Source organism: Panthera tigris, chromosome A2, assembly GCF_018350195.1.
Source record: "Panthera tigris isolate Pti1 chromosome A2, P.tigris_Pti1_mat1.1, whole genome shotgun sequence".
Classification (NCBI taxonomy): domain Eukaryota; kingdom Metazoa; phylum Chordata; class Mammalia; order Carnivora; family Felidae; genus Panthera; species Panthera tigris.
The window spans coordinates 163057983-163084424 of record NC_056661.1 but is presented as its reverse complement, the minus strand read 5'-3'; the positions used below and the strand labels follow the sequence as shown (position 1 = coordinate 163084424).

The window sequence follows — 26442 nt, the reverse complement described above, 5'->3', positions numbered from 1 at the left end:
GTCACTAAGGCTACGGCGTCAACTCTTGCCTGGGTTTCCAGCCTGCTGGCCTGCCCTGTGGATTCCGGACCTGCCAGTCTGAAAGCAGGACGGCTCTTCACAATAAATCTTACAGAGAACTAAAGCAAGATTAGATAGATGATTAGGTATAGATATAGACATACAGGGATAGAGATATAGATACATAGACACAGAGATATAGACATACGGAAATATAGATATATAGAGATATATAAATACAGACATATACATATATAGATGATTAGATAGAGATCTAGAGGTAGAAATATTGAGATATATAGATTACAGATACAGAAATATATAGAGATATAGAGGTATAGTTATAGATATATAAGCTTAGATATATAGCTATAGATACACAGATATATATAGATATACAAAGATAGATATGTAGATACAAATACAGATAGATATAAACACGTCTAGACACACAGACAGGTATAGACACAGATATAGAGATATATACAGACACAGACATACAGATAGAGACGGAGGGGGGATATCCTATTGACTGTCCCTCAGGAGACCCTGACTGATGGCCTCATTGGCCCCCCTCCTCTGCCCGCCCCTTACAATCTGACCTTCCTGTCTCGTCACCGGCACTCTCTCCCTTGGTGACACTGATGATCCCCGAAAATCTCAGGTCTTCTTGATCCTCCACAGCCCATGATCCAAGTCCACGTCACTGGAAGCTGGAACTCGTCTTGTGACCCCTCAGTGGGCTCCCCTTCTCCTGCATTTGCTACCCTGGTAATGACATCCCCGTCGTCCCAGATGTGCAAGAAACCGGCCTCATCGGAACATCATCAGACACCGCGGAGCCCGTCTCCTCTCTCTCCACCCGCCCGCCCGCCCGCCCTCTGCCCTGTCTGCCACCACTTGCTTCCCCAGCCTGGGTACCGTCCCACCCGGCCCGCGGCCTTTCTGGCCCCATCACTTCTTCAGCACTTCTAAAACCTGAACTGGATTGTGTCTCCCCCCTCGTAAAACCGTCAATGCCCTTAGGGTAAGCTGACTCCACACAAGGCCCCTCCCTCCAGACCCACCACACCACCCTCCAACCCCGCTCAGTACCAGCCGCCCGCAGCGCCCCCTCCTGTGGGCCCCGCGCGCACAGCCCCCACCCTCCAGTGTCAGGTCGAGATGCGGGAGGCCCTCCGGACACACAAATGCCCTGCTGTCCTTCTCCCCTGGCCCCGCGAACAGACTACGTCCACCAGCCGAACACCCTTCCCGCCTGCTGACCAGGACGCCATACCAGCCTTCGGGACACTGAGAAAGTCCCAGCAGCCAACAGCCACGCGTGGCCGTTTGTGCTTAAATTTTAAGTGAACAAATTCTAGATGCTGTTCCTCGGTCGCACCAGTCACGTTCCAAGGGCTCAGCAGCCACTACAGCCAGTGGCAGCTGCGCTAAAGGGCACAGATACAGAACGTGTCCACCACGGCAGAAAAGTGTGCCGAGAACACGGGCTCAGACGCTGCCCACCAGGAGCCTCCCTCGCACCCCGTCGGGGGGAGCGCCCCTTGTGCCCTCACAGCCCACCGCACCCCGCGATGGCGGTCTGCCCATCTGTGTCGCCAGTGGCCTGGCCTTGTGCGGGTGCTGGGTGAACACGCACTCAGCGCTGTCCGGGGGACACTGTCACCCATTTCTCCCCCACTCCGGTCACAGCGAGCTACTCAAAGTCCGGGGGTGGGAGTCGCTGTCTCTCCCGGGTGACACCACAACCGTGCACTTCCGGAGACGTCTGCAGGAGACACCGCTGAGGGTTATGGGGGATACAGGCACAGAGTCAGGGCTGAACCAGCAGAGCTCTGGAAACTTCTCTGCCCACCGCCCTGCCCCAAACACAGCAGCTGCCTTTTCTCTGTTCACGTGTCAGACTTGAATCAGGACTTCATCTGAATAAGAGGCTTATTTTGAAAAGGGCTGGAAAAAAACAGTATCCTAAAATATGTATTTTTCTCTCTCTCAAATACAAAAGATATTTGAACTGACTCAACATTAAGAACGAATATAATAAATATAATTCATTTACTCTGCAACGTGCCTCCTGATTTAAAAGGCCGTACCATAATTAAAATACGTATACCCAATTCAAACAGTTTGTTACAGAAAAATCATTCCTTGAACCATTTCAAGATGTATTCGCACCTGCCTGACAAACGTAATAAGACTTCTTAACAACTCCCAACCCACCGCTAAGGCACCTTTAACAGTATCTTGTCACTAGCCCTGCCTGCCCTCCCTCCTAGATTGGTTTCTGACTGCCTTCAATACCACCTGAGAATCCACCCAAAACAGATTTCTTTTTTTAAGTTTATTTGTTTATTTGGGGGGGGGGGGAGAGAGAGAGAGCATGAGCGTACGCACCCATGAGTGAGGGAGGGACAGAGAGAGGGAGAGAGAGAGAGAATCCCAGGCCAACTCCACGCTATCAGCACAAAGCCCAATACAGGGCTTGAACTCAAACCCCGTGAGATTATGACCTGAGCCGAAGTCAGACGCTTAACCGACTGAGCCACCCAGGTGCCCCGCAAAACAGATTTCCGAAATACGTGCCCCGCTCTCCCACCGCAACCTGTGAAGTGCCTTCCCCCGCCGGCCTTCCCGCTCATCTCCACAAGCCGAACCTCAGACTCTGCTCAACTGCCACCTCTGAAGGCTTTCATGATCCCATTTCATTAAATGCAATCTGCCCCTTCCCTCAATTACCAGAATATGCATGACTCACTTGAATGACATTTAGCTTGCAGGGGTTCCATTCGAATTGTCTCGGTGTTATTTGTGGCTTTTGGAAGCTCTTGAAGACAAGAACCACCTCTCATACACACCCACATCCTCTAACTGAACGACAATGGAGTCCTGCAGTTAGCAGGTACCCAGATACCAGATACACAGAATTCAGACGTAGAAGACACTTAATTGCACTACAAAGCAACTCAAAGTGGCTTTGCCCTCAAGTAAAGCATAAAAGTCACAAAACACTGACTAATCCAGAAGAGAACTAGTTGCTAACAGTGGTTCTCATTAGAATCATCTGGGAAGCTTTTACAATCCAGATGCCCAGGCCAATTATATCAGAATCTCTGGACAGAGACCCAGGCATGTGTATACTGTAACGCTCTGGAGGTGTTGGCGTGGTGGCCAGGGATGAAAACTTGTTTCCAGAAGCACCTGCTCCTTGTCATAACCTGGTCTTTGGGGGAAACCACGGGACTACCAAGACTGGACCCTCACACGAGCACCCCTCCAGCCTCCCGCCTCCATAACGTAGCAGCCGAACTAAAAAGGGAGGCACGTAAATACCTACCCTTCTACTCTACAGGCCAGAATGAAATAAAAACTTAGGGGCGCCTGGGTGGCTTGGTCAGTTGAGCGTCCGACTTCGGCTCAGGTCACGATCTCGCGGTCGGTGGGTTCGAGCCCCGCGTCGGGCTCTGTGCTGACAGCTCAGAGCCTGGAGGCTGTTTCAGATTCTGTGTCTCCCTCTCTCTGTGACCCTCCCCCGTTCATGCTCTGTCTCTCTCTGTCTCAAAAATAAATAAACGTTAAAAAAAAAAAAATTAAAAAAAAACAAAACTTAGATTACGACTACTTTTGTCTAAAAAATTGTTTTGCCTTTTTAAAGATTCTAAATTGTCAAAGCCACCTATCATTCTCATTCTTCCACCATCTCTGCTTTCTTGTCTACTAGCCCGAGCAAGGTGCTAGCTCAATGGCCAGCACTGTCTCAGGTGCTTCCAACAGAGCCCAAAATAAGCCTCTTCCTGCTCTCCTCCTCCCCAGAGACCACCAGCAGTGACCGAGGCTGGGCCTGGTAAACATCAGTCCTGGCCTGGCCGGTCTAGACAGCCCCGTGAGGAGCGAGCTGGGTGAGGGGAAGACGGCCTCCCCTGAAACCGAGGGCAGACCCTCAGGGCACCCAGAGTCCTGCTGGGTCTCCAGGGTCCCACAGCCGCCCGTGTGAGGCTGTGGGGTCTGCAGGGACGACGCACGGCGGCCACGTGCTCAGGAGCCCAGCGCCCACACCCCGGACGGGCAGCGCACCCACGCGGCTAATCCTCCAGGGCTCGGCACACGCACCACCTCCTTCCCAGTCCTGAGTTCTGCGGTCCGGACCGTGTCTCCTACTTGTGTCCGGGTCTCTCCGTCCTGCTGGAGCCGGGGCAGGTGCAGGGGCCGCCGGAGCCGGCCGGGCGGGGAGGCAGAGGAGCAAGAGAGCAGGGAAGCGCGCGCGGCCCCAGACACTGACCCGGCAGCTCCCTGGAGCGAGGCCACCGCGTGCTCCCCGCAAGTTTTCGCAGCGTATCTTCCAACTGAGAGATTTCAGGCAACTTTCGTAAACCTACAAGCCCACACGTGTGCGTGCTTCCCCAACACAGACGCCGGCTGGCGGCTCTCTCCGTGACAAGGCCACGGCCACCCTGACGAGGAGGAGGGGCAGTGGAGGGGGACCAAAAGAACAGGGTGAATCTGAACCACAAAGCCCCAGGAGAGCCCTTCACGGCCCCACAAGGGGTGACAGCGGGGGGAAAGCTCAGCACGCACCGGCCGAGCAACCCGGAAGTGAAAAGGGCCTGACAGTCAGCTTCCCGAGGGCAGCAGCGGCCGCCGGTAAGCAAACACGCAGGCCAGAGGGCCCATCGGGACGCTGTCGGGGCCGGGCTCCTGGCCCTCTCGTGCCTGCAACGGACCCAGCTCCCAGGACACAGCACCTCCAGTCGCTCGCGTCGCCTACGGCTGCTGGGGCAGGACCGAGGAAACGCAACACAGACCGAATGGCCTGAAAAGCCACAAGTATTCACCGTCTGGCCCTTTGCAGAAAAGTCCCCATGAGGGAGAAGCGCTACGACAGCCAGTGCCTGGCAGGTACCCCCAGGCCTCTACACGGAGCTTCAATGCCCATCGAGCCCTGTGTTCTAGAAACAAGTTCCTTTCATGGTGGCCGTGGCAGAGGCACTGGTGCCCACAGACCCTCCATCGCCCTGCCCACCCCCAGTGCCTGGCGGTACAGCTGGCCCCATCACTGTGCTGCCCGTGGCCTGCCACCCCCCACCGGACGTGTCCCCTGAGCAGACATAGATATCAGGGTTAAGTTTTCCGGTAACATATTCTAGTCCACCCTGATATCTTACAAAGGGACAAGGGGGTGCGGTCCCATCTGTGTCCCTCTTTTCCCCACAGGGCATGGAGCCTCCCCCTCTCAACCTTACCCGAATCCTAAGCCAACTGCGAGGCCGCGATGACACTGCAGAGGCCACGGAAAAACTCGTGTGGCTCACAGAGCGCAAGACGCACTCGGCACAAATGTGACAACCACGGCCGACTAAACCCTTCCCAAAACCACAGGGGAGAAACGACAAGCCCAAACAAAGGTGACGTGGTCAGGGACGCAATTTCTCTTTGGAGGATCATCCTGCGTCACGTGATGAAACACGCGTGGGTTTTCCAAGATGTGGGACACGGCCTGGACTCCAAACCCAACTGCACCACTTAGCAGCTCGTGACCTCACGTGCCCCCAACTGCTCTCAGAGCTCAGTCTTCTGATCTGTAAAGGAGGATATCATCGTCCTCCAGGGATGTGTGTGAGGAGGGAAAGACCAACAGCCTGTGCGTGACGGGCCCCACCGGACACAGCAGGGCTGCCTGGAGCCAGCGGCCACCTCGGGTCCGTCTGCGGAATGGGGAGAGAAACCGCAGCCGCCCCAGGCCACGGCTGTGAGGAACATGCTTAACCCAGTTCTCAAGGCGTATCAGCGCTCAACAAAGGAGCCGTGGCTATTTATTAAATGATCATTTAAAGTCTGCAAATAACACGATTTCTTCGAGAGAAACCTGTTCAGAGATGGAGACGCCCCAGGCTGTTTCTGAACAAGGTAAGGGGCACCTGGAGAACAAATTAACCAAAAAAAGGAAATCTGAGATTTCCTATCATTTAAAAAATTTCACTGAGAAGCTCAATCACTTTCTCCAACTTCCCGAGTACAGTGCTGACAGAAATCTGAGATTTTAAAACGATGTTGGGAGGGGCGCCCAGGTGGCTCGGTCCGTTAAGCGTCCGACTTCGGCTCAGGTCCTGACCTCACGGTTTGTGGGTTTGAGCCCCGTGTTGGGCTCTGTACTGACAGCTCAGAGCCTGGAGCCTGTTTCGGATTCTGTGTCTCCCTCTCTCTCTGCCCCTAACCCACTCGCATTCTGTCTCTGTCTCTCTCAAAAATAAATAAACATCAATAAAAAAATTTTTATTTTAAAACAAATGTTGGAAAACACAAGTAACTGGGCTAAGGCCCTGCTTTTGTCCCGCTGCCGGTCCTGACCCTCCCCGGGCCGCACTGCACCCTCCACATCCCATCACCTGCCCACCCCTCGACCCCGGGCTCTGTGCTCACCTCCTCCAGGCTGCGGCCCAGGGAGTAGGTGTGCACGGCTACCAGCACCAAGGGAAGCTCTCCCCACGGCCCTCACCCACCACGATGACCCTGAAGCGATGAAACTAGCCAGTACCTCCTCTCACTCTGTGTCCCCAGGCCCGACCGGCCCGCAGCTACTGGTGACAGCAGAAGGACCCTCAATTTAGGAGACAAAACGTAAGCAGCGACTGGCATGTGTAGCTACTGTGATGGCTACAGGAAAGTCACCTGGAAGCGTCCAGAAAGCATCGGAAGTGGAGGCTAGATCCCCCTAGTGGTGAGGAGGCAAAGTGCCGGGAGCTGAGCCACCTCTGCAGACTCTCTGGTTCCCAGCCCCCAAAACCTGTTTTCCCTCCTCCACTTTGGAAGTGATATCCTCTCCCACTTCTAATCCTCCTTCGCTCCTATGACTGTTATTAGCCACTTAAAACTTCCACGCCTGGAAGTGGCATCCCAGTGCAATTACTGGTCAGAAGAGAAGGACCAGGCACCCTACAAGGGAAGAGACAAGAGGCCAACCCCTTTGGGTGACCCCGAGCAGGTTAGCATGGTAAAAGGAAAGACCGTCTCATCTTTTCTGTCACTCCTGCCCAACCTCGCCAGTTCAAGTCACAGAGATTAAGGAACCTGTCCTGGGACAAGACACACAAAGCAGGACCAAAAAAAGCCTGAGACCGATTTGCTCCAGTTCGCCCAGGTACCTCCTTCTCCCATGTCTGGGGCTCAGTCCACACGCTCTCCAAAGGCCATTTCTTCTTCGAGAATCCTCTCAATCCACCGAATGTGAACTAAACTGTGCAGAGAAAAATCTCGCCCCGTATCTCGAGCGATCCGTAACTGCCGCACGACTTGCATTCCCGTTACGGTGCAATGAAGACTAAACAGTGGACACCTGCTCCTCACTTTCACGGACGAGAAGACACAGCTAGTGTGGGGGGAGAGTAACAAGTGGGAAGAACGCCACGTGCTACTCCAACAATAAAAAGATGAAGCCTCAATACTGCCATCTGTCTTGTTTCCCTTTTCTTGCACACTTTACTGGAGGAGAGAGATGTAAAGAATATGCAACAAATAAAAATAGAATTATAACTTGTTTTTACCCATAAAAAGTTGTCTATATAGTGAATTTTTCCAAATAATAAAGATAACATCTGTTGGGCCACCTTGGTGGCTCAGTCGATTATGCGTCCGACTTTGGCTCAGGTCCTGATCTCACGGTTCAAGTGTCTGAGCCCCGCGTCGGGCTCCGTGCTGATAGCACAGAGCCTGCTTGGGATTCTCTCTCTCTGCCCCTCCTCCACTGTGTGCTCTCTCAAAATAAATAGACTTAAAAAAAATTTGTTAACCATAAAATTTCTAATAATTTTAAACACAAAAAGTAGAAAGTACAATCCATTCCTCACCCCCAGTATTGTGTAATCATTCAAATCCTTTTCTCATATGCAACTAAGAACTCCATTTTTACATAAAATGACATAATACCATATGTAAATTTTATAACTTGCTTTCTCACTAAACAATACACACTGTTGACATCTTTTCATTTGAACTGACATTGATTTACCTCACTCTCTTCAAAGACTGCAGATGAAACAAAATTTAGCAATGAGCCCCCTCGACTGAGCCTGATTCCCTCCTCTCTCGCATGCAGTACTGAGCCTGATTCCCTCCTCTCTTGCGTGTAGTACTGAGCCTGATTCCCTCCTCTCTCACGTGCAGTGCTGAGCCTGATTCCCTCCTCTCTCGCGTGAAGTACCAGAGTCTGAGGAAGGCGGGATAAAGTGTGAGGCAGTGACGGGGTGACACACTCAGGCAGATGCTAACTGACACTGAAGGCCACCCGACCACCACCTTCTGCTCCCAGCACGTGGCTGTCAGCCATATTTCTTTATCCTGTAATCACACGGGCTAGCTTTTTGTCATTTCAAGTTTCAAAACTCCTTATAAAACAGAACTTTGGAGAAAATATTACATGAGCATTTTCTCTTTGTTTCGTCTCAGGCTCTACCTTCTCCCAACAACACCTCATTTGACACCGAACTAAATATGCATGAAACAAGACGAGTGGAATTCACGAAAAGCATGAGGGGAAGTATCGCTTTTATCTTCCCATCAGTACATGTGGTTAAGACTGTCCAACTTAACACAGCTTGCCAGATAAGAAGATACTAGAGTATTCACATTAACTATTTCTGGTTAAGGAGACTATTTCCAGACATTTAGGTCATCCCCACTCCTCTAAGAAAAATATTTTACTGCCATAGTGGCCTTGAACAAAGCCTATCGAACAAGAGTGAAATGGGGATGTGTGCTGAAACGAGGTCAAAGCACCTTACCCAAGCGGCTTATACCTTATACAGCGGGCGGCGCACGTCGATGGGGCAGTTCTGTATTACTTCATCAACGACATCCGAGATGGACTCCATGAAGTCTGGGTTGGCAAACTAAATTTCATACAAATGTAAAAGAAACATTATACATTTCTGTCAACAGGACAAAAGAAAAACTCTTCTCAAAAAGTAACTTTAACAAATACAGAATTCACCATTCCTTTAAAAACTTCACTTTGGAATGTTCAATGTGTCAAATGAATCCCATGTGACTGTGTGTAGTGATGATGACATATGTCCCCTTAAGAGATGAGACGTGTGATGGGGCGCCTGGGTGGCTCAGTCGGTTGAGCGTCCGACTTCAGCTCAGGTCATGATCTCACGGTCTGTGAGTTCGAGACCCACGTCGGGGTCTGTGCTGACAGCTCGGAGCCTGGAGCCCGTTTCGGATTCTCCGTGTCCCCCTCTCTCTCTGACCCTCCCCTGTTCATGCTCTGTCTCTCTCGGTCTCAAAAATAAATAAACGTTAAAAAAAAAAAGATGAGACACGTGGGTTTAGTGAGGGAAAGTGATCAGGCTGACAAAGAGACCAGCTTTGCATTAGGAGCACACGCGTGATGTGTGGGATATGTAACAAGGGACACGGTGAGTACATAGTAACACTTACGAATATTCATAGTATGAAAAAATCAGCCAAGATATAACAAAAAAAAACACAAAGAGCAGAGTCCATGAAAGATCACTGCAGCGGGCTAGAAGTTGGGGGGAGGGGTACATCTGTGATGACGGTGGCTTTAAAATGACACAATCAACACGGTAACAAGCAAGCTGAGTGAACAGCCTTAGATTTAATTCTACAACTTACATAAGGTGAAGTATAAATAACTCGGTTACATTGCATTTTAAGCATGTTTTAGAATCAAGGAAAGCCCGAATGTACAACAGTCTCAGGGACCCAGGTGCTCAGCGGCTCACCCGACACTGTCACTTTTATGGCTGTTGTAAGTTGGTGTCGTCAAAGGCAGGAGGGAATGAGCACGATGTGACTAGATTGTAGGAACTCGTATGTGTGTGACATCCCCCTACACAACAGTCATATACACAACTAAAAACAGGCAGCAGTTTGTAACCTAGGGAACATAAGCTGAATTAGGCAGGAAAACAGACCAAAATACGAGTAAAATGCCTTTCATTTAAACCTTAAAATGCTGCCTCATAATCACTGCTCCTGCAAAACTAGTAATTCTTTGTGACTAACAGTTAAACTGATGACGTGTGTAATTCTCAAGCACTACGTAATGACGGACAAGGCCCGCCCTCGGGAAGCTTAACCTGCCCTGCAGGATGGACTGTCCTGGGCTAAAACCTGGGATTAGGAAGGATGGTCACGAAAGAGGGAAAGGCCACGTGTCACCCCACTTTTAAAAAGAGGCAACTTTCACTTGGTCCCTGAGAGAAACTACTTTCCGCAGCAGCGTGAGCTCGCTTTGAATTCCATCACATTCTCTGCTCTCCCCAACCGCCTGCAGGCCAATTGGTCACCGGCTTTTCGACCACGAGGTCTGTGCGGAGGCAGAGGGCAGCAGCCACGCAGACGGGGCGGCCTCCACCCACACGACGTGTCAGTCCTGCCACGCACGCCTCGCTTGTGCACTCTCTGGGAGCAAACCTCTTACCTCTGGGTGAAAGAAAATTTCAGGCCCCAGGAATCTTTCGTAGCCAACGTCTATAATGAACTTCTTCTGGTTGATCGCATTAATGCCCGTGTACTGCTTGATCCACTTCCGGGGATCCACGTCATACTTGGCAAATTCCTTGACTATGTCCGGGCAAATGTAACAGTATTTCTCCTGGAGACACGAGCACAAAGACGTCACGAGGCATTAACCGCGCAGTCTCGTCCCTCCAGCAAATACCTAGTGAGCCCAAGCACTGAACACAGCAGGACACCAGTGTGGACGTGCCATCGGGCCTCACACTCGGTCACCTTTCACCGCAGACACGACTACGCTCCTATGTCGGACGTGTAAATCCGCTCTCTTTGCAACTCAGCTATGAACCAGTCTCACTCCAACAGATTTTGTCGCCATTCTGTCTGGAACCACGTCCACACGTGTCTACTATGCGTCCTGTCTCCCGTCTCCTCCTCCCTTATGCCTCTGAGGCCCCCACATGGCCCTGGCCCAGGCGCTCCTGCCTTCGGCCTCTGGACCAGCAGGCCCGCGCCGAGTGCAGGAGACTGATCCTGACGCCTGCCATGATCGATCCGTTGGTCGTTGACCTGCCGTGCAGTCGGACACGGCCCAGTCACGGGCCCCGGGACGAGTACTTCCCGAGTGCCGAGGCGTGCAGGACGTGCAAGGGATCCCTGGCCGCCAGAGCACACGCGCTGGCTGAGCGCCGCACAGTTCACCACGACCACAACAAAGAGGTCAATGACACAGTATGTTGTGTGGTGGCAGGTGCCGCCGAAAAAAAGGCAGACGCGGATAGGGGGACGGGGGTCCTATGCGCCGCCGCAAGAGAGAACCGCGAGCGGCCTTCCCCCGGCATCGGCAGCCAACCGGAGACGCGCACAGCAGTCGTTCCCTCGGCATCTGATAAGGCCTGACGGGGAACCGCCGGGTGGACCATCGGTCCTCAGAGCCGACCTCAGCACACCAGCAGGTGGCACTTGGGTACCAGCTGCCGAAAGGAAGCTTTCTGTGGGCAAGAGCCAAGTGGGCGCTGCGTCAGGCACGCAGCTGGCGCTCATCACGGATTCTGGAAGGACCTGTGCAGGTGTTTCCATGACATTAAGATCAAAGTTTCTCAGAATCCCTGAAACGTATTCTAATGCCATCCTTGATATGCCCTAGCAGAATTTTCAGACGGACGGCAAGATCTGCTACATATCCCTGTTCCCTGATGACAGAGGGAGGGGGCGTCAGGCAACACGACTTTAAATCCACCGGGCTGCGGACAGAGACACCAAGCTGTCCTCAGAGCCTGGTCCGTTTCTCGCGGCATCTGCCCTGGCTTAACCGATGGCGTGAAATGCCTCATAAAGCTGGGCGGAGTGCAGCAGTCTTAGTCTTAAATTCTGGACCCAGGCTGCAACGATGCTGTGTGCCACGATCTATGCAGCCTCAGGCCTGCTCATGGCCACGGGAGATGGCCACAGTAGCACCACGACACTGGGGCACCTCTCAACCAGGATCTCTTGGGGTACCTCTCAACCAGGATCTTTCCAGGATCTCTTCCTCTACACAAGCAGAGAGGAGGCAACAGGCAGCAGGTAACCCACACGCAGGGCCAGCACGGCTCATCTGGAGGGTCAGGGAGGAGTCTCCTACTCCGGCCCTCACAGCTGAGCAGGACATCATCATAACCTGAATGGCCCCCTCCAATCTCAGGGTCTGGACCCCGCATAGCCTGTGAGTAAAGCAAACACCACCACAAGGACCGGGAAGGCACCAGTCACCACACTCAATAATCTTTACGAGAAAGGGAACACTCACACTCCCCAGAGGGACCCCTAAGTGTCAGGGACAAGAAGTTCGATTCTGATTCACATTAGCAACAGACTTGGGATGGCGAGGAAGCATGAATCAAATACCCAAATTTCCTTCATTGAAGACAGGCAGGGAAAGAGGGAAAGCCTTGGAAAATACTTTAGCTTAAAAAAGAGTCTTGTGAGACTTCTGTCAATTCTGCCCCCAGGTCTGCCCAGAGCTGTCCTGTTCTGGCACCAAGAGCACCGAATCCCGGTCGCTCGTTCCCCTCAAACGCCTCTGTGGCTCAGAAAGTGTGTGTCCCGTGAGGAAAGAGATGCTCAAGGTCACACATCCCACCTCACAACCTCGCTCCTCTCCAAAAACAAACCCTTCCCTCTTAATCCATGTGGTAACTATCCTTGCATCACTGAAATCTCTTGCATTTGACTCAAACAATAATTTGTCCTGATTCTGAAACGTAGTAAGGGAAGTTCCTTCTAAAAGGATCTTTTTTTAGAAGGAACACAGACGAACCGAAGGGTTGGGCCCAGCGGACACCTTAAGTGAGGACCCATGAGCCATGTTTCTTCCAAGCTTTAAAACCCCCCCGTAACTTCTCCAGCATGGTAACTAGAGGCCAGAAAATACAGATGGGTTTTAACGATTCTGGACCCTAGAAAGGCCTCAGTCTCCACGGTTATTCTCAGGGCAAGGAACCTCGCACGGCAATACCCGACAGGAGTCCGAGCCCTGGCTGGCTTCGCAGACTTCCTAACACCGCTGTGGCTGCTGTTTGCTGCTCATTCCAGACGTGAAGCACATGCAGTTAATTGAGGGTTCCATCTAATTAGGCTCCAATTAAATGATGCTGTACTACGTGCGCCTGTGCTCAATACCCGTTATCAAGCTGTTCTCATTTACAGCTGGAGCTTCCACAGCATTTATGCTCAGAGGAAAAGGCTAAGCTTTTGAGGCTTCCTGCCCCGCAACTCAAGTGGTAAACAGGACCAGAGACCCACGTCCTCGGGGAGAGGAACGAAAGCGGGAGCAGGGGGATGGTAGCAAGGGGAAGGGTCGGAAACACCATTTCTCCCCCTCCCATCCCCCCCCACCCCCCTCCGCCCAAACCAGCCCATTTCCCATCTGTTTTTACCTTGATGGCTTTTGCGGTCTCCAATGACTGCTCGGGAGGGATTCCCACCTCCCTCTCCCTTAGCAGCTGCTGAATGAAATAGGTAATATCTCTACCTGCAATCGGGATGTGTTTGATGCAGCTTCCAATTACATAACCTTCTGCCTAAGGAAGAAAAGAGGCAGAAGGACCAGAATGAGTAACTCCAGTAGGGCAGAGCTCCCCGGACCCCGTGTCCCACCCCCTCACGGCACACCAAGCGTTTAGAGTCCCCACTGTGCACAAAGCCCAAGACTGGAGGTCTTTTACAGTGACTGCATGCACAGTTCCATGAATATAACCTGAGACTCTCTGTAAGCAAGCAAAATGATGACTGTGTCAGGAATGTGAAAGGAAAAGCCGGTTCATTTCCAATAAGTCATGTTGTCAGAAGAGGAAACTGTTTTATGTTCGTCTAACAAAAAGGAAAAAGTTTTACCTATAAACTATTAAACCAACTATAAACCTACTTATATTTAAGAGTCAACAATTTGGTTAAATACACGGGGCTCAGACAACCTGCATTCGAATCCTGGTTCCACATCTGTCAGCTGGGTGACCACGGACCAGTCTGTCACCACATTTCAGCCCCACAGTATGGGGTGAACAAGACCCCACGGGGGTTTACAATAGAGACTTGAGGAAGGCAAGCACATAGCACTGTTTCTGGCACGTACTCAGGACTCAGTAAATAACCCCATTTATTGCACGAAGAGCTACACTCGCTGGGAGTAATTCTGGCGAGTTACCCCCCAGCCTGCGCATTTGGAGGCCAGTGCTGGTCAGGACAGGGACCCCTCTCACTCAGCTGCTTTCCCAGCAGGTGAAGCCTGCCCACCCGTGCCCAGAAAGAAACTGGGGCCGTGCCCAGAGCTCACACACCCACAGCGTGCAGTGTGGCCCAGGTCCCTCGCCAGCCTTCCCGGGACACACACGCCCCGCTCACTCTCTGGGGGCTGGCGGCCAGAAGGGATGGCTTCCCGCCACGGTCCCTGCAGGAAAAGAGTCTGCGCCACATGCCCGTGTGACATGGGGTGGAGGGGACAGTCCACCTCGCCTACAGTTGATCGAGGCTAGTGGTTACCAGCACTGCACAGTCAGCACTAAGCTGTAAGGGCACGTGACTGAGTTCCTGGCGTGGTTTTTCTCATGTACCTGAACTCTAGAATTAAGAAAAGATTTGGCCCCTCCACAGAGTCCAAGCTATTTATAAAATATCTTAGTATGGAAATAAAAGTCATGTATAAATTAAAGATCAATCTAAACTCATAAGAATACTAGCTGACACAAACCACTCATAATTATCACATTGCATGCCTCACTCGTAACATTTTCTACCAGGAAGTCAACCAGTGTTAAATAAGTATCAGCTCCATCATAGCATTAAAGACTTTAAAAAATAAAAGTAAATAAAGAAAAACCCTAGACGTCCAACAACAGGAAAGCCAACGAATGAATTATCCCAAACCCACGTGATGGGCTACTAGGCAATTATTAAATATTTCTTCACAGAATATTTAAACACAAGAAAAAACACTAGGCAGAGATCAACATGTAAAACATAAGTTTAGAATCCTATGATACAGTTAGAATACAGAACCAGACATAGAATATTCCAGTTTTGCTTAAAACATACATATGTGTGCACCTAAGCAAAAGAACGTGGAAAGCTCTCCAGACAAAAAGCATAATGCAGTTCTCTGGGCATGTTTCTGGGTCATGTTATTTTCTTCTCCACATTTCTGTTAGTTTAGTACAACTCGTACAACAAATGGAATTTTTATAATCAGAAAAAAAAGGATAAACAGACAGAGATAAAAACTTCTACGACCACTTTCTCTGTGGGCCTGCACTCGGCATGAAATGTTTCCTCCTCTTCTCCTCACCTGAGACACGGGCCAGGCCAGGCCACAAGGTCCTCTGCCGCCTCTCCCCGGGGGCTCAGTCTGTACTCAAGGTCGAGGGCATAACCTCGGGGAGAAGCCGGCGCTGGAACCTGCCAGTCAGCGTCACACACCAGGCCTCCTCGGGGACCCACAAGAGGAGTGAGTGTGCGGAGACCGGCCCAAGGGTGCAACCCGCACCGGACCTGCAGGGACCAGCTGCCCCGGCCCCAGCCCCCCTACCCCGACCCGGCAGGGGCCCGAGGAGACAGCACGGGGCAGATCTGGCTTTGCTTCTTCCTGACTGCAGGTGTCTCCTGAAGCCTGAACTAGGAATCACTTCTCTAACGTTTTGAAAATTAAAACCAACAAGCGACATCACAGAGCATTCTGCAAGTCAGAATGTGCCTTCTCTGCTGCTCACTCCTGAATACATTTGAAGACAGGAAGTCATTCCTCTAAAGCATGAGCCGCTCAGAGGAATACAACCCTGTCACGGAACGGCGGTAACCCCTCGGGTGGCCAGGCACCACGCCTACAGTCTGGAATCCAAGAGGACGTCTGTCCCAGCAGCCCCGCACGTGGGCCAGGAAAACCTCCCTGGTGACGCAAACGCCTGGAGGAGCAAGCGGGGGCCACGGGACCAGACCACGGCCGTCGTCCCCACTGCAGGACCTTGCCACTCACAAGTGCTCACAAGGACCAGCTCACAAGTGCTGACGCCACGGCCCAGGGGCGCTGTCCTTTCTCATCTACCGGGTGTAAAAGCTCTTGCTACCTTTCCTAAGCACAGCCGTGACTTTTAACGTGGTGTTTTGATTACAGAAAGCGTGTCTTCTTTCATTTCTTCCCTTACCTCGAAATCAGGTGAGGCCTACAGAGAGTGAAGCACTGAACATCCTGCTTACCACTGGGATGGCGTGAGTGACCCCGTCCCCGCTGTCGATGACGATCCCCGTTAGCGTGCGTTCGCCAACTTGCCGAGACGTCCAAGATGCAGCCAAGGCCAGCACCGCCTGGATACGAGACGCGGAATCGTCAGCACACAGGAATGTTTCTCAAGTCGCTGCCGTCAGGCCTATCAATACGCTCTTTTTACTTAGTCCACGTAACTCTCCACCTCCCCTGTCCGCCACCCTCCCCGAAAATTCAAATTCCAAATTGAACTTAAGGATTGAGTATGAGGTATTGAACACACTTAAGCTGAATGAGCCAAGTTTCCAATAAAATAAATCAAATCTGTACAAAGGAAAGCCCATGAGAAAGGAACTTTATAAAGGAGTAAGAAGATTTTAATCTCTAAGCCACTAGTTCCCAATGGGCTGCAGTGAGGGATCACTTGTGGAGTTTATAAAAATTTTTTTAACGTTTATTTATTTTTGACAGAGAGAGAGAGAGCGAGAGCACATGAGCAGGGGAGGGGCAGAGAGGGACACAGAATCCGAAGCAGGCTCCAGGCTCTGAGCTGTCGGCACAGAGCCGGACGCAGGGCTCGAACTCATGAACCGTGAGATCATGACCTGAGCCGAAGTCGGATGCTCAACCGACGGAGCCACCCAGGCGCCCCACTTGTGGAGTTTATAAAAGAAGAAAACACCGGTTACCAAGCCTCACACCCAGGAACTCTCATCTGGCAGGACCAGGGCAGTGGCTCTCAACCAGGGGCAATGTCGCCCCCAGAGAATCTCTGGCAACGTTCAGAACCACTTGGGATTGTCACTCAGGGAAGGAGAGACAGGTGGTGGTGCTGCTTCTAGTGGGTAGAGGCCACAAAGGCTGACAAACATCCTGCAACACACAGGGCGGCCCCCACCACAGAGAACAGCCCATTCCAAAGCTCCGGGGCTGAAAACCTTGGTCTGAGACGAAGCCTGAGAATCTTATATAAAATGCCCTCCAGGCAGCCTTGATGCACTTGGCTGTGGTTCAGGGTTTTCTAAAAAGTCTCCCTAATCCATGCAACGTAAATAACCTATGAGAAGAGCAGATTTCTGGTTGAATAGATGTGGAAGTGTTGGGATGAACAGACCTCTTCAACGCAGGCATTCTCAGGGCCTTTACTCTGCTACCCACTGTAAGTCACCACATGCAGGCTACAGCACATAGGATCTCCCAAATTATTCTCCCATGCAACTCCTCTTCCTTTTCCTTAAAAATAAGGGACCAGGTATCATGCAGAAAACATTCTGGGAAACACCTATCTCAATATTCCCCCAAATTTCAGCCAAGTTCTTTATACAGGATCACAGACAAACAACTGCCAAAACCAACAGAACTCCCCACACCGTGAAGAAGAAGTTTCAAGAGAAGTTCTGGAAGTCTGTGGAAACACAGGAGCCCAGATCCATAGGGGCGACCCTCTAAAGGTGTTTGTTTTCTTTTTCAACAGACTCCATAGTATCTTTCCTCTACTATGATCAAAAGGGAGAAAGGCCAAAAAGAGAACCATATCTATATCTCAATCTTGTCACCCAAAGAAAACACGTTAGATTGTAAGGCATGTAAAAAGAACCAGATACGTTCTAGATCAACAGTTTACATATAAAAACATAAATCATGGAACACGTTCTTTACAGTGTCTGAATGGGGTGGGGGAGTTGTGTTCAGGGAGTGGGAAAATGAGAACACACAGCACACTCCTACAGCAGAGAGCCTTTGGATTCACCATTTCCTCCACGGTTACGCAGCTAAGGTCTGTTGGGAACTGTAAAAATAACTTTGCCCTTACCTGAACTGCAATGTAGAGTCCTGGCACGTTAAATGATTCAAACATAATTTCTGCAAGATATTCTCTATTTTCTGGTGTATTCAGTGGAGGCTCTGTCTGTAGGAAAACATTTGCTATATTTAGTGATCACCCAAATTTCCTGTAATTACATCAGAACCATAAAAAAATTAACCTAAAAGCATGTTAATTAGGATGCTGTATAACTCCCTAATTTTACAGATAGAGTACATTTACAGTGATTAATTAAAGAAATCTGGCTGTGAGTCGTAAAAGCTTTAAGATGGCAAAGACTTGGGGAGCCTAGGTGGCTCAGTTGGTTGAACATCCGACTTTGGGTCAGGTCATGATCTCACAGTCTGTGAGTTCGAGCCCCGCGTCGGGCTCTGTGCTCACAGCTCGGAGCCTAGAGCCTGCTTGGGATTCTGTGTCTCCCCCTCTCTCTGCCCTTCCCCCACTCATGCTCTGTCTCTCTCTGTCTCAGCAATAAATAAAAACATTTAAAAAAAAATTTTAAAAAAAGATGGCAAAGACTTCTCAAAACATTTCTGTTCTTATTACCACCACCCCCAAAACAGGAACAAGTTACAGCAAATAAGATTCTTTCTTCAATAACGTAACACCTGAAACTGAACGGGTCTGCCGCAAGTTAGTTGCCAAGGGCAGTAAAAACTCAAGCGAAGACTCTGAAAGAGGACAGCAGCGACTTTGGACCCCAGGCGAAGTACAGAGCTCTCCCCAGGAGAACAGAAGCAGGGAGCCCTTGTTTGGAACAAGAGTATCGGTCTGAGCAGATGAGCCGAGGAGCCACCCAAGCCCCACCTGCCGCCAGAGCACAGGACACAAGGTCAGAAGCAGCATCTCTGCTGTCGGCCGCGAGGGAGAAAAATCCAGGGGAGAAGAAGCGGCTTCCCCCAGACACTGCCCTGCCCCCACCCCCAGCCCCAGCCCCCGCTCACACAGGTCCAGGAAGAACACCCTCCATTCAAAAGATGAGGGAAAAGTGCACAGCAACCAGCCAGAGACCATATAAAAATACTAAGAGGAGAACAAGAGGAGAGGGGAGAGAGAACAGGAAAACCCATGCCCAGAAAAATAGAAAAACAAACGCATATACAAATCAAGACCAAAATCATCTCAAAAAAACTCAAATGTCTATTTTAAAATCATCACCATTATCAAATTGGAAGATTAGAGAAAGATAAAAAGAATAAATAAACCTGCTCTTGGTCATTCAGCAATATGTTGTGAACATTTTTCCATGCCAATAAATATGGTCATACATCACATATTTAAAGCTGCAAAAAGAAAAAAAAAAAGAATAAATACAAATTCTCTGGGCCTTTCGGCAAAAAGAGAGTCCACAATACCCTTTGTTATAGACTGAACTGTGTCCCCAAAATTCGTATGTTGAAGCCCAACCCCCAAAGTCACCGCCTTTGGAGATGGGGCCTCCGGGGAGGTAATTCAGGTGCAGTAGCATAGGACCGGGCCCTAATTCAACAGCACTAACATCTCTGTAAGAAAAGGAACAGACACCTGAGAGCTCTCCCTGTCTCTCCACATGTGACCACAGAGGAGAGGCCACGTGAGGACACGGCAAAAAGGGGCCACCTACAAGCCAGGAAGAGGGCCCTCACCAGAAACAAGCCTTACCCCACCGGGATCTTGGACCTAAAGCCTCCAGAACTGTGAGAACACAGAGGCCTGTGGTTGAAGACGCCCAGCCTGTGGTCTTTTGTTACAGCACTTGGTGCAGACCTCGCTACCTTTCCAGCGGGGAAAGTTCAGCCAGCCCCAGCCATCAACATAGCTCCATTTAACACTGGGACACGCGGGGACTCCCGGGCCTTACAGTCTTCCAGGCAGGGAGGTGTGGCCCAAGAATCCTACATCTGGTCACACTGCCAGTCGAGCGTGTTGCGAAAACAAAATTTCTTTAACATACAAGAACGCAGAGAAGCCCTTTGTGGATGAACTCTATTAGAAGATAACGTTCAGCCAAAGCCTTACAGTGAGCACTTAATCCTTTCACGACGCAGCACCGAAGATTGCTCTTTTCTGGGATTTACAGAACAGAATGTAAATGTCATAAATTAAAACAGCAGAAATAACATCAAGCTGAAAGGTATAAAGGAAAAGGAGAGAATACAAAGACAATGATATCCTCTTACCATGGAATCAAATACATCGCTTTAAACTGATCAGGTATTAGAGGCATTAGTACATACAACGTTATGAATGCTGACATCAGAACAAGTTCAGTAACAATCAATCAAAAGCAGGAGGCAGAAGAAAGGAAAAGGAAGTAAGAAAATGTGGAAATGTACCGACTTGCTCACTAATCACAGTAGGAAATAGTCAATCACCTCCAAACAAACACAGAGTAAATATATGCAATTAGTTGTATTAAATTATGTTTTAATACCAAATTAGAAAGAATACACACTCACTACAAAGCAAAGAGAAAACTAAGCCTGAGATTTAAAAAATTAACGCATAAATAAAACACATTAAAACCAGAAAGCATAACACAGTGCAAAATGGCTCGTCGAAGAGCAAACGTGCCTGTCCCGTAGCAACATACTAGACCAGCATAGTCCAAAGGAGAGTTCTGAAGTCCCAGTGGTTGGGTTAAATCCCAGCCTTTGACTCTACTGTCGATGGAAAGTGATTTTCTCTCTCTGGGAAATGAGCACTGACCTCACAGAGGTGGAAAGATGGACGGAGTGGAAGTGCTTACAGTAGCAGCACCTGGCACGCGGAATGTGCTTGATGAGAGTGAATTATTACAACTAAAATCTTCAGCAAACACAAGTGAGAAATTCACTTACTAAAAAAAAAAAAAAAAAAGTCTCTCAGCGAAAACCATGAAACAAAATAAAATTACATTGTGGAGACAAGAGACCCATCTAGAGCAAGATGCTCCAGACAGGTCAAATGTCAGCACTGTCTGTATCAGAAGAGGAGAAACCACCTAAATGCCATCGTGAAGGACACGATTAAGTGACTGACGCCATATCCATAAAGGAGAGCACCTGCCCCAATGACAAAGAATGAGATCCATATGTGCTGCCATGAAACCATCATGACAAACTGTTACATGAAAAGGGGAAGGGGTCTCCAGAACTTCTACATTCTGTTTTTTGTTTCAATATTTATTTTTGAGAGACAGAGAAAGACAGAGTGCAAGCAGGGGAGGGGCAGAGAGAAAAGCAGACACAGAATCCAAAGCAGGCTCCAAGCTCCGAGCCATCAGCACAGAGCCCGATGCGGCGCTCGAACTCACGAACCGTGAAATCATGACCTGAGCTGAAGTCAGATGCTTAACCGACTGAGCCACCCAGATGCCCCCACCCCCGCCCATCTACGTTCTTAAATATTCCTCTGTGCCAGTAACTTCTAACGAAAACTTTTTAGCAAACGAAGAATTGTTCCAGGGGAAATGACCAGAGCTCTGACAACAATGTGAACACAGTTAACCCTGCTGAACTATGCATTTAAAATAACAATTAGGAGGGTAAATTTCATATTACATTTTGATCACAACATTTTTATTTTCTTTAATAAAAAGAAAACAAGGTGGGTATTTTGATGCCACTTACACAAAAGTTTATGTATAATCCACATGTCTGCACACAATTACCTCTGGAAAGATACACCATTAACTGGTTAAGAACTGATAAAGGTGGTTTCCTCTCCCTCCCCCTTAGAAGGTCTGCGAACCGGAACAGAGGTGAGAAGGAAACACACTTAGCCCTGGAAGCCCTTCCGCACCTTTTGAATCCTGTGCTGTCTGCGTATATTACCTCGTCAAACACACAAACAATCTAGCTATCAACCAGCTGCAGGCTTTGGTTTAAACTCTTGTGCAGCAACTGATGCAAAGCTCAAACACAGGGCCACGAGAAAGTTTTAATCACCGCAATCGGAATCAATATATTCCCTGGATGGGAGAGACAGAGAGCAATCTTAAAACACAGGAGAAAAATAATGAAGTCATACACAAAAGCAGATCATACATAAGGGATCTAAAAGTCACTCAACAACATATTACATATTTTAAAGTCCCTACCTCAAAGGGTTGAGGTTAAATTTGCTAATACCTGCAAAGCGCCCAGCCTATAGTTAATGCTATAAATGTGGCTGATTACCGTTAAAGACTTCTTTTGGTTAAAGCACACAAACAAGGCCTGCAGATTCCAACAGGATTGGCCACAATCTCTCTCTCAGAGAACCTATCAATCCGATCAACCTGAAAAATGGGCCTAATAACCACCCACCTCAAGGTTGTTGGCAGAATTAAAGAAATATAGGTAAACACTCGGGGAGGGTGGGGGGAGCCTGGGCACAGAGCAAGTAATTATCAATACATGCACTGCAAAGCAGCAGAAATCACATACGTTAACTAAAGGGAGCTATAGTTCTCTCTCACCTTGAACGGGAACCCACATACTTGAATAATAACTTAAATTTATAAAAATAAATAATAATAAAGTATTTATGCTGCATAGAAGTGGGTCAGCATCAAGAGAGAAAGGTGTAGAGGGTCTGGAAAGTACGAGCATAATCGGGCAGTGTTTGGTCCGGAGCAAACACCAAGCCTATAGGAAGACATCGCCAACAGGAATTACGGTAACCCGGGGCGCCTGGGTGGCTCAGTCAGTGAAGTGTCCAACTTCGGCTCAGGTCACGATCTCGTGGTTCTCTTGAGTTCAAGCCCTCCGTCGGGCTCGCTGCTGTCGGCACAGAGCCCACTTCAGATCTTCTGTCCCCCTCTCTCATCTGCCCCTTCCCAGCTTGTGCTCCCTCTCTCTCTCAAAAATAAATAAATCTTAAAGAAAAAAAAATTACAGTAACCCTGGCTCCCTGGACTTTTCTGGAGTTTAAGTTCAGTGTCAAATATGTTCCAAATAAACCCCAAATGGATGAAGATTAAGTATAAACATCAAATGGAAAAAGAGTCACTACATAAAAATTTCGAGCTATAGATGTTCAAAAAACATAGGCAAAAAAAACACAACAGAATAAAAAAAAATGTGCTGACAAAAGTCTCCTCCCAATTACGTGAAAGAGATCACTATATAGACAGAATGCAGTACGTGTATAAAACGCGGTCTCCTCGCCCCAAGAAGGAAGGATGCTCTGACAGCTGCTACACCATGCTGAGTGAAGGAAGCCGGTCACAGAAGGACAAATACTGGGTGATTCCATGTGTACGAGGTTCCGGGAAGGGTCAGATTCACACACACAGAAAGTGGCGGGGGTGGGGGGGGGTGCCAGGGGCCAGGGGAGGGGCTGGAGGTTAAGTGTTTAACGGGGACAGAGCTTCAGTTCTGGAGACGATGGGGTTCGCGGCTGCACAACAAGGTGAATGTACTTACTGTTAATGCCACCAAACTGTACATTCAAAAATGGTTACAATGATAAATTCTATCAGAAAAAATTTCTAATTCAGAAAAAAGTTCATAGAAATCCCAGCAATAGGGGGACAAAACAGAGGAGACTCATAAATATGGAGAACAAACAGAGGTTACTGGAGGGGGTGTGGGAGGGGGGATGGGCTAAATGGGGGAGGGGCATTAAGGAATCTACTCCTGAAATCATTGTTGCACTACACGCTAATTTGGATGTAAATTGTAAAAAATTAAAAATAAAAAAACCCCACAAGATTCTTCAGTGGCTTCTCAAGACCACCTGATAAGTTCAATAAAGGAGTCTATTTGGGCAAAGAAGAAAGAAAGAAAGAAAGAAAGAAAGAAAGAAAGAAAGAAAGAAAGAAAGAAAGAAAGAAAGAAAAAGATCCCAGAAAAAATACAAGCAATAAAACACTGATATCCACAAGAGCACGGGACATGAACAGGAAATTCACAACAGGAAAGAAAACTAAGACACGTGTGAAAAAATGTTTAAGGTCAAAGTTGTCAAGAAATGCAAATAAAAACAAGGTGATTTTTTATTCCATCAACTAATCAAAAAGGGTCTCAATGAATGCTGACGGGAGTCCACACGGTGGCCTCTGTATAAATGCAGACAGAGCACGAACAAGGGGCTAAAGGCTCAGAAGGCTAGTCATACTTCTGCACCCCAAAATCAAACGCTGCTAGTTCTTTTTATAGGGCTTACTTATTTTGAGGGGGGAGACGCAGAGAGAGAGGGAGAGAGAATCCAAAGCAGGGTCCACGCTGCCAGCGCAGTCGGACGCAGGGCTCAAACTCATGAACTGTGAGATCACGACCTGAGGCAAAACCAAGAGTGGGACACTCAACCTACTGAGCCACCCAGGTGCCCCTGGTAGTTCTTTTTATAGAAAAAAATGCTCTAAATAGAGGGTGAAACCGTATGAGCAAAGACTGTATTGTTTCTTATAAAATCAAGAAACTGGAAACACAGTCAACGTCTAAAAAGAGCCGAACTGCTAAGCAGACAGGAAGTACCCACTGGATAGAGGACCACACAGCCACTGAAACAAGTGATGGCAGCTGTGCGAGAAAATGAGGGGGTGGGGCACGCAACAGTGAGTGCAAACCATCTAGAAACAGGAATGGAAAGATCAGATGAAACTATGCCCAATGTGAATAATTAAGTTGCTACGACCGGACAGTGGAGAGTCCCAGAGATGTCCTCCCAATGTTCTGCCATACTTGCAGTTCTGGAATGGAAAAACATCGCCACCAGAGGCCTGAAGCCCCGGGTCACGGCCTGTAGGGGAAGCGCCACAGGAACTGCTATCACAGCCTCCTGACTTAACGCATCCGCAGACACACAGCACAGGAGGGGGAACAGCACGCCATGACAGGGCTCTGCCCTGCCTGCTGGCTCCCCGGAGGATGACACGCTCTGCACAGGTAGGACCCAGCCACGGTTCTGAAATCGGCTCAGTTCTTGTTCTGCCACTGTCCTCATGCCTGCGGTCACGTCATACCCAGCATCCATTCTGCCTTCTGCCACGCTGACAGAGCACTGATCAGTCACAGGAGGTGGCAACAGGCCAGAGGAAAAGCATTTCCCAGACTTCACCTTGCGGACAGGGCTCACCAAGTGGGTACATTCCGGCCAATCAGAAGCAAAAGCTGGGGAGCATGGCTTCTAGAAAAGCTCTGTACAAGGTTAGGACTTAAGTAGTAGTCTCCCTCTTGCCCTTATCCCCTCCTCTCCTGGAACACAGACATGATGACTGGAGCGGCAGTAGCCAACTTGTGATCCTGAGGTATCCTTAGAATGGAAGTCATATGCTAAACATAGTGGAGCCCAGAGGTCCCTAATGACACTAGAGAACCACCACACCAGCATTGCCCCCCCTACTACTTCTATTAAAGAAAGATAAAACCCCTAATTTGTTTAAATGACTGTTTTTTACACTTTTATTATTCACTGCCAAACAATTCACCATCTGTGAAGAATTTACACTAAAATCTATGTATTTCCATTTAAGGGAACGTTTATGGTATAATTAGGCTCTCCTGGCTCTTGAATCTGGTTCAGCATTAAGGGCAATATCCTCAAGGATTCGGAGAAACGTAACATAAATCCGTCTTCCTCCGTCCTTCATTTCTTCTGTGCTTCCTAGCCACAGTTGTTCCTCTGGGAGAGCAATTTATCTTTTTTTCCAACAAGGAACACTTCACGAGTCTGCGTGTCACCCTCACGCAGGGGCCGTGCTGATCTTCTCCGTATCGTTCCAATGTTAGTGTGTGCGCGACGAACACAGATCAACTGAAATAAAACCTTCCCGAACCAGTACGTATAACAATATCTAAAATGGCAGTATTGAGTTTTTCTTACTTTTTTTAAATACTGAAGCATATGATCGAAATAGCACATAAATGCAAGCAACGTAAACATGCTTATTCATAACAATGGTAAAATATCATCTGGTATTGATTCAGAGATGAATAATTAATCAGTACCACAAAAATCAATCCCTATTTCTGGAAAAAGACAGCAAAATGAACACACGTACCTACATCGCTCCACTCCCACATGCCTCTGTAACTGCAGTAGAGGAACCTCAAAAACACAAATCCTCAAGGCAGGGAGAGCGGGACAGCAGATGACAAGATACCGGAAGCTGGAAAGCGCACGGCCAGTGGTAACTATAGCTCGGCGAACCCAAGGAAGCCAACCTGTGCACTGGCCGCCAGCCACCGTGCTGGGCAGAGCGGGTCCTAGTCATTCTCAAGAATAGGAAGGAAACTACGGCAGCGAGACAGGACATACTGCATGTGACGACTAATTCTCAGGGATGCCCAGAGAGCTGGCTGAGCATTATTTCTGGGCGTGTCGCGAGGCTGTTTCCGCAGGAGATTAGCATCCGGTAGACCGAGTAAAGAGATCTGCCCTCACCGATGTGCGTGGGAAAGGCGGAGGACGGGCGGCATATCCTCCTCTCTCCCCTGCCCCGCCCCACTCGAGCCGG

The 26442-nt window shown here is 49.2% G+C and overlaps 1 protein-coding gene and 1 non-coding gene across 10 annotated transcripts in view; both read right to left on the bottom strand.

Annotated features, from left to right (window-relative positions):
- Positions 1-26442, bottom strand: part of ACTR3B (actin related protein 3B) — a 91032-nt gene that overhangs the window by 26544 nt on the left and 38046 nt on the right. For 7 of the 9 annotated variants that reach the window (XM_042976038.1, XM_042976071.1, XM_007087544.3 and 4 more), the window contains 5 exons: positions 18027-18122; positions 16207-16314; positions 13398-13541; positions 10445-10618; positions 8790-8882 (listed from right to left, as the gene is read on the bottom strand). In XM_042976038.1, the coding sequence (XP_042831972.1) occupies positions 8790-8882; positions 10445-10618; positions 13398-13541; positions 16207-16314; positions 18027-18122 (615 nt within the window). Of the gene's footprint in view, positions 1-8789; positions 8883-10444; positions 10619-13397; positions 13542-16206; positions 16315-18026; positions 18123-19243; positions 19322-26442 lie in introns of those variants that run through there. The other 2 variants (XM_007087546.2, XM_042976058.1) reach the window with 2 other exon arrangements.
- Positions 25632-25734, bottom strand: LOC122236774. The gene has a single exon (XR_006215026.1). It is a non-coding gene; the product is annotated as a U6 spliceosomal RNA (small nuclear RNA).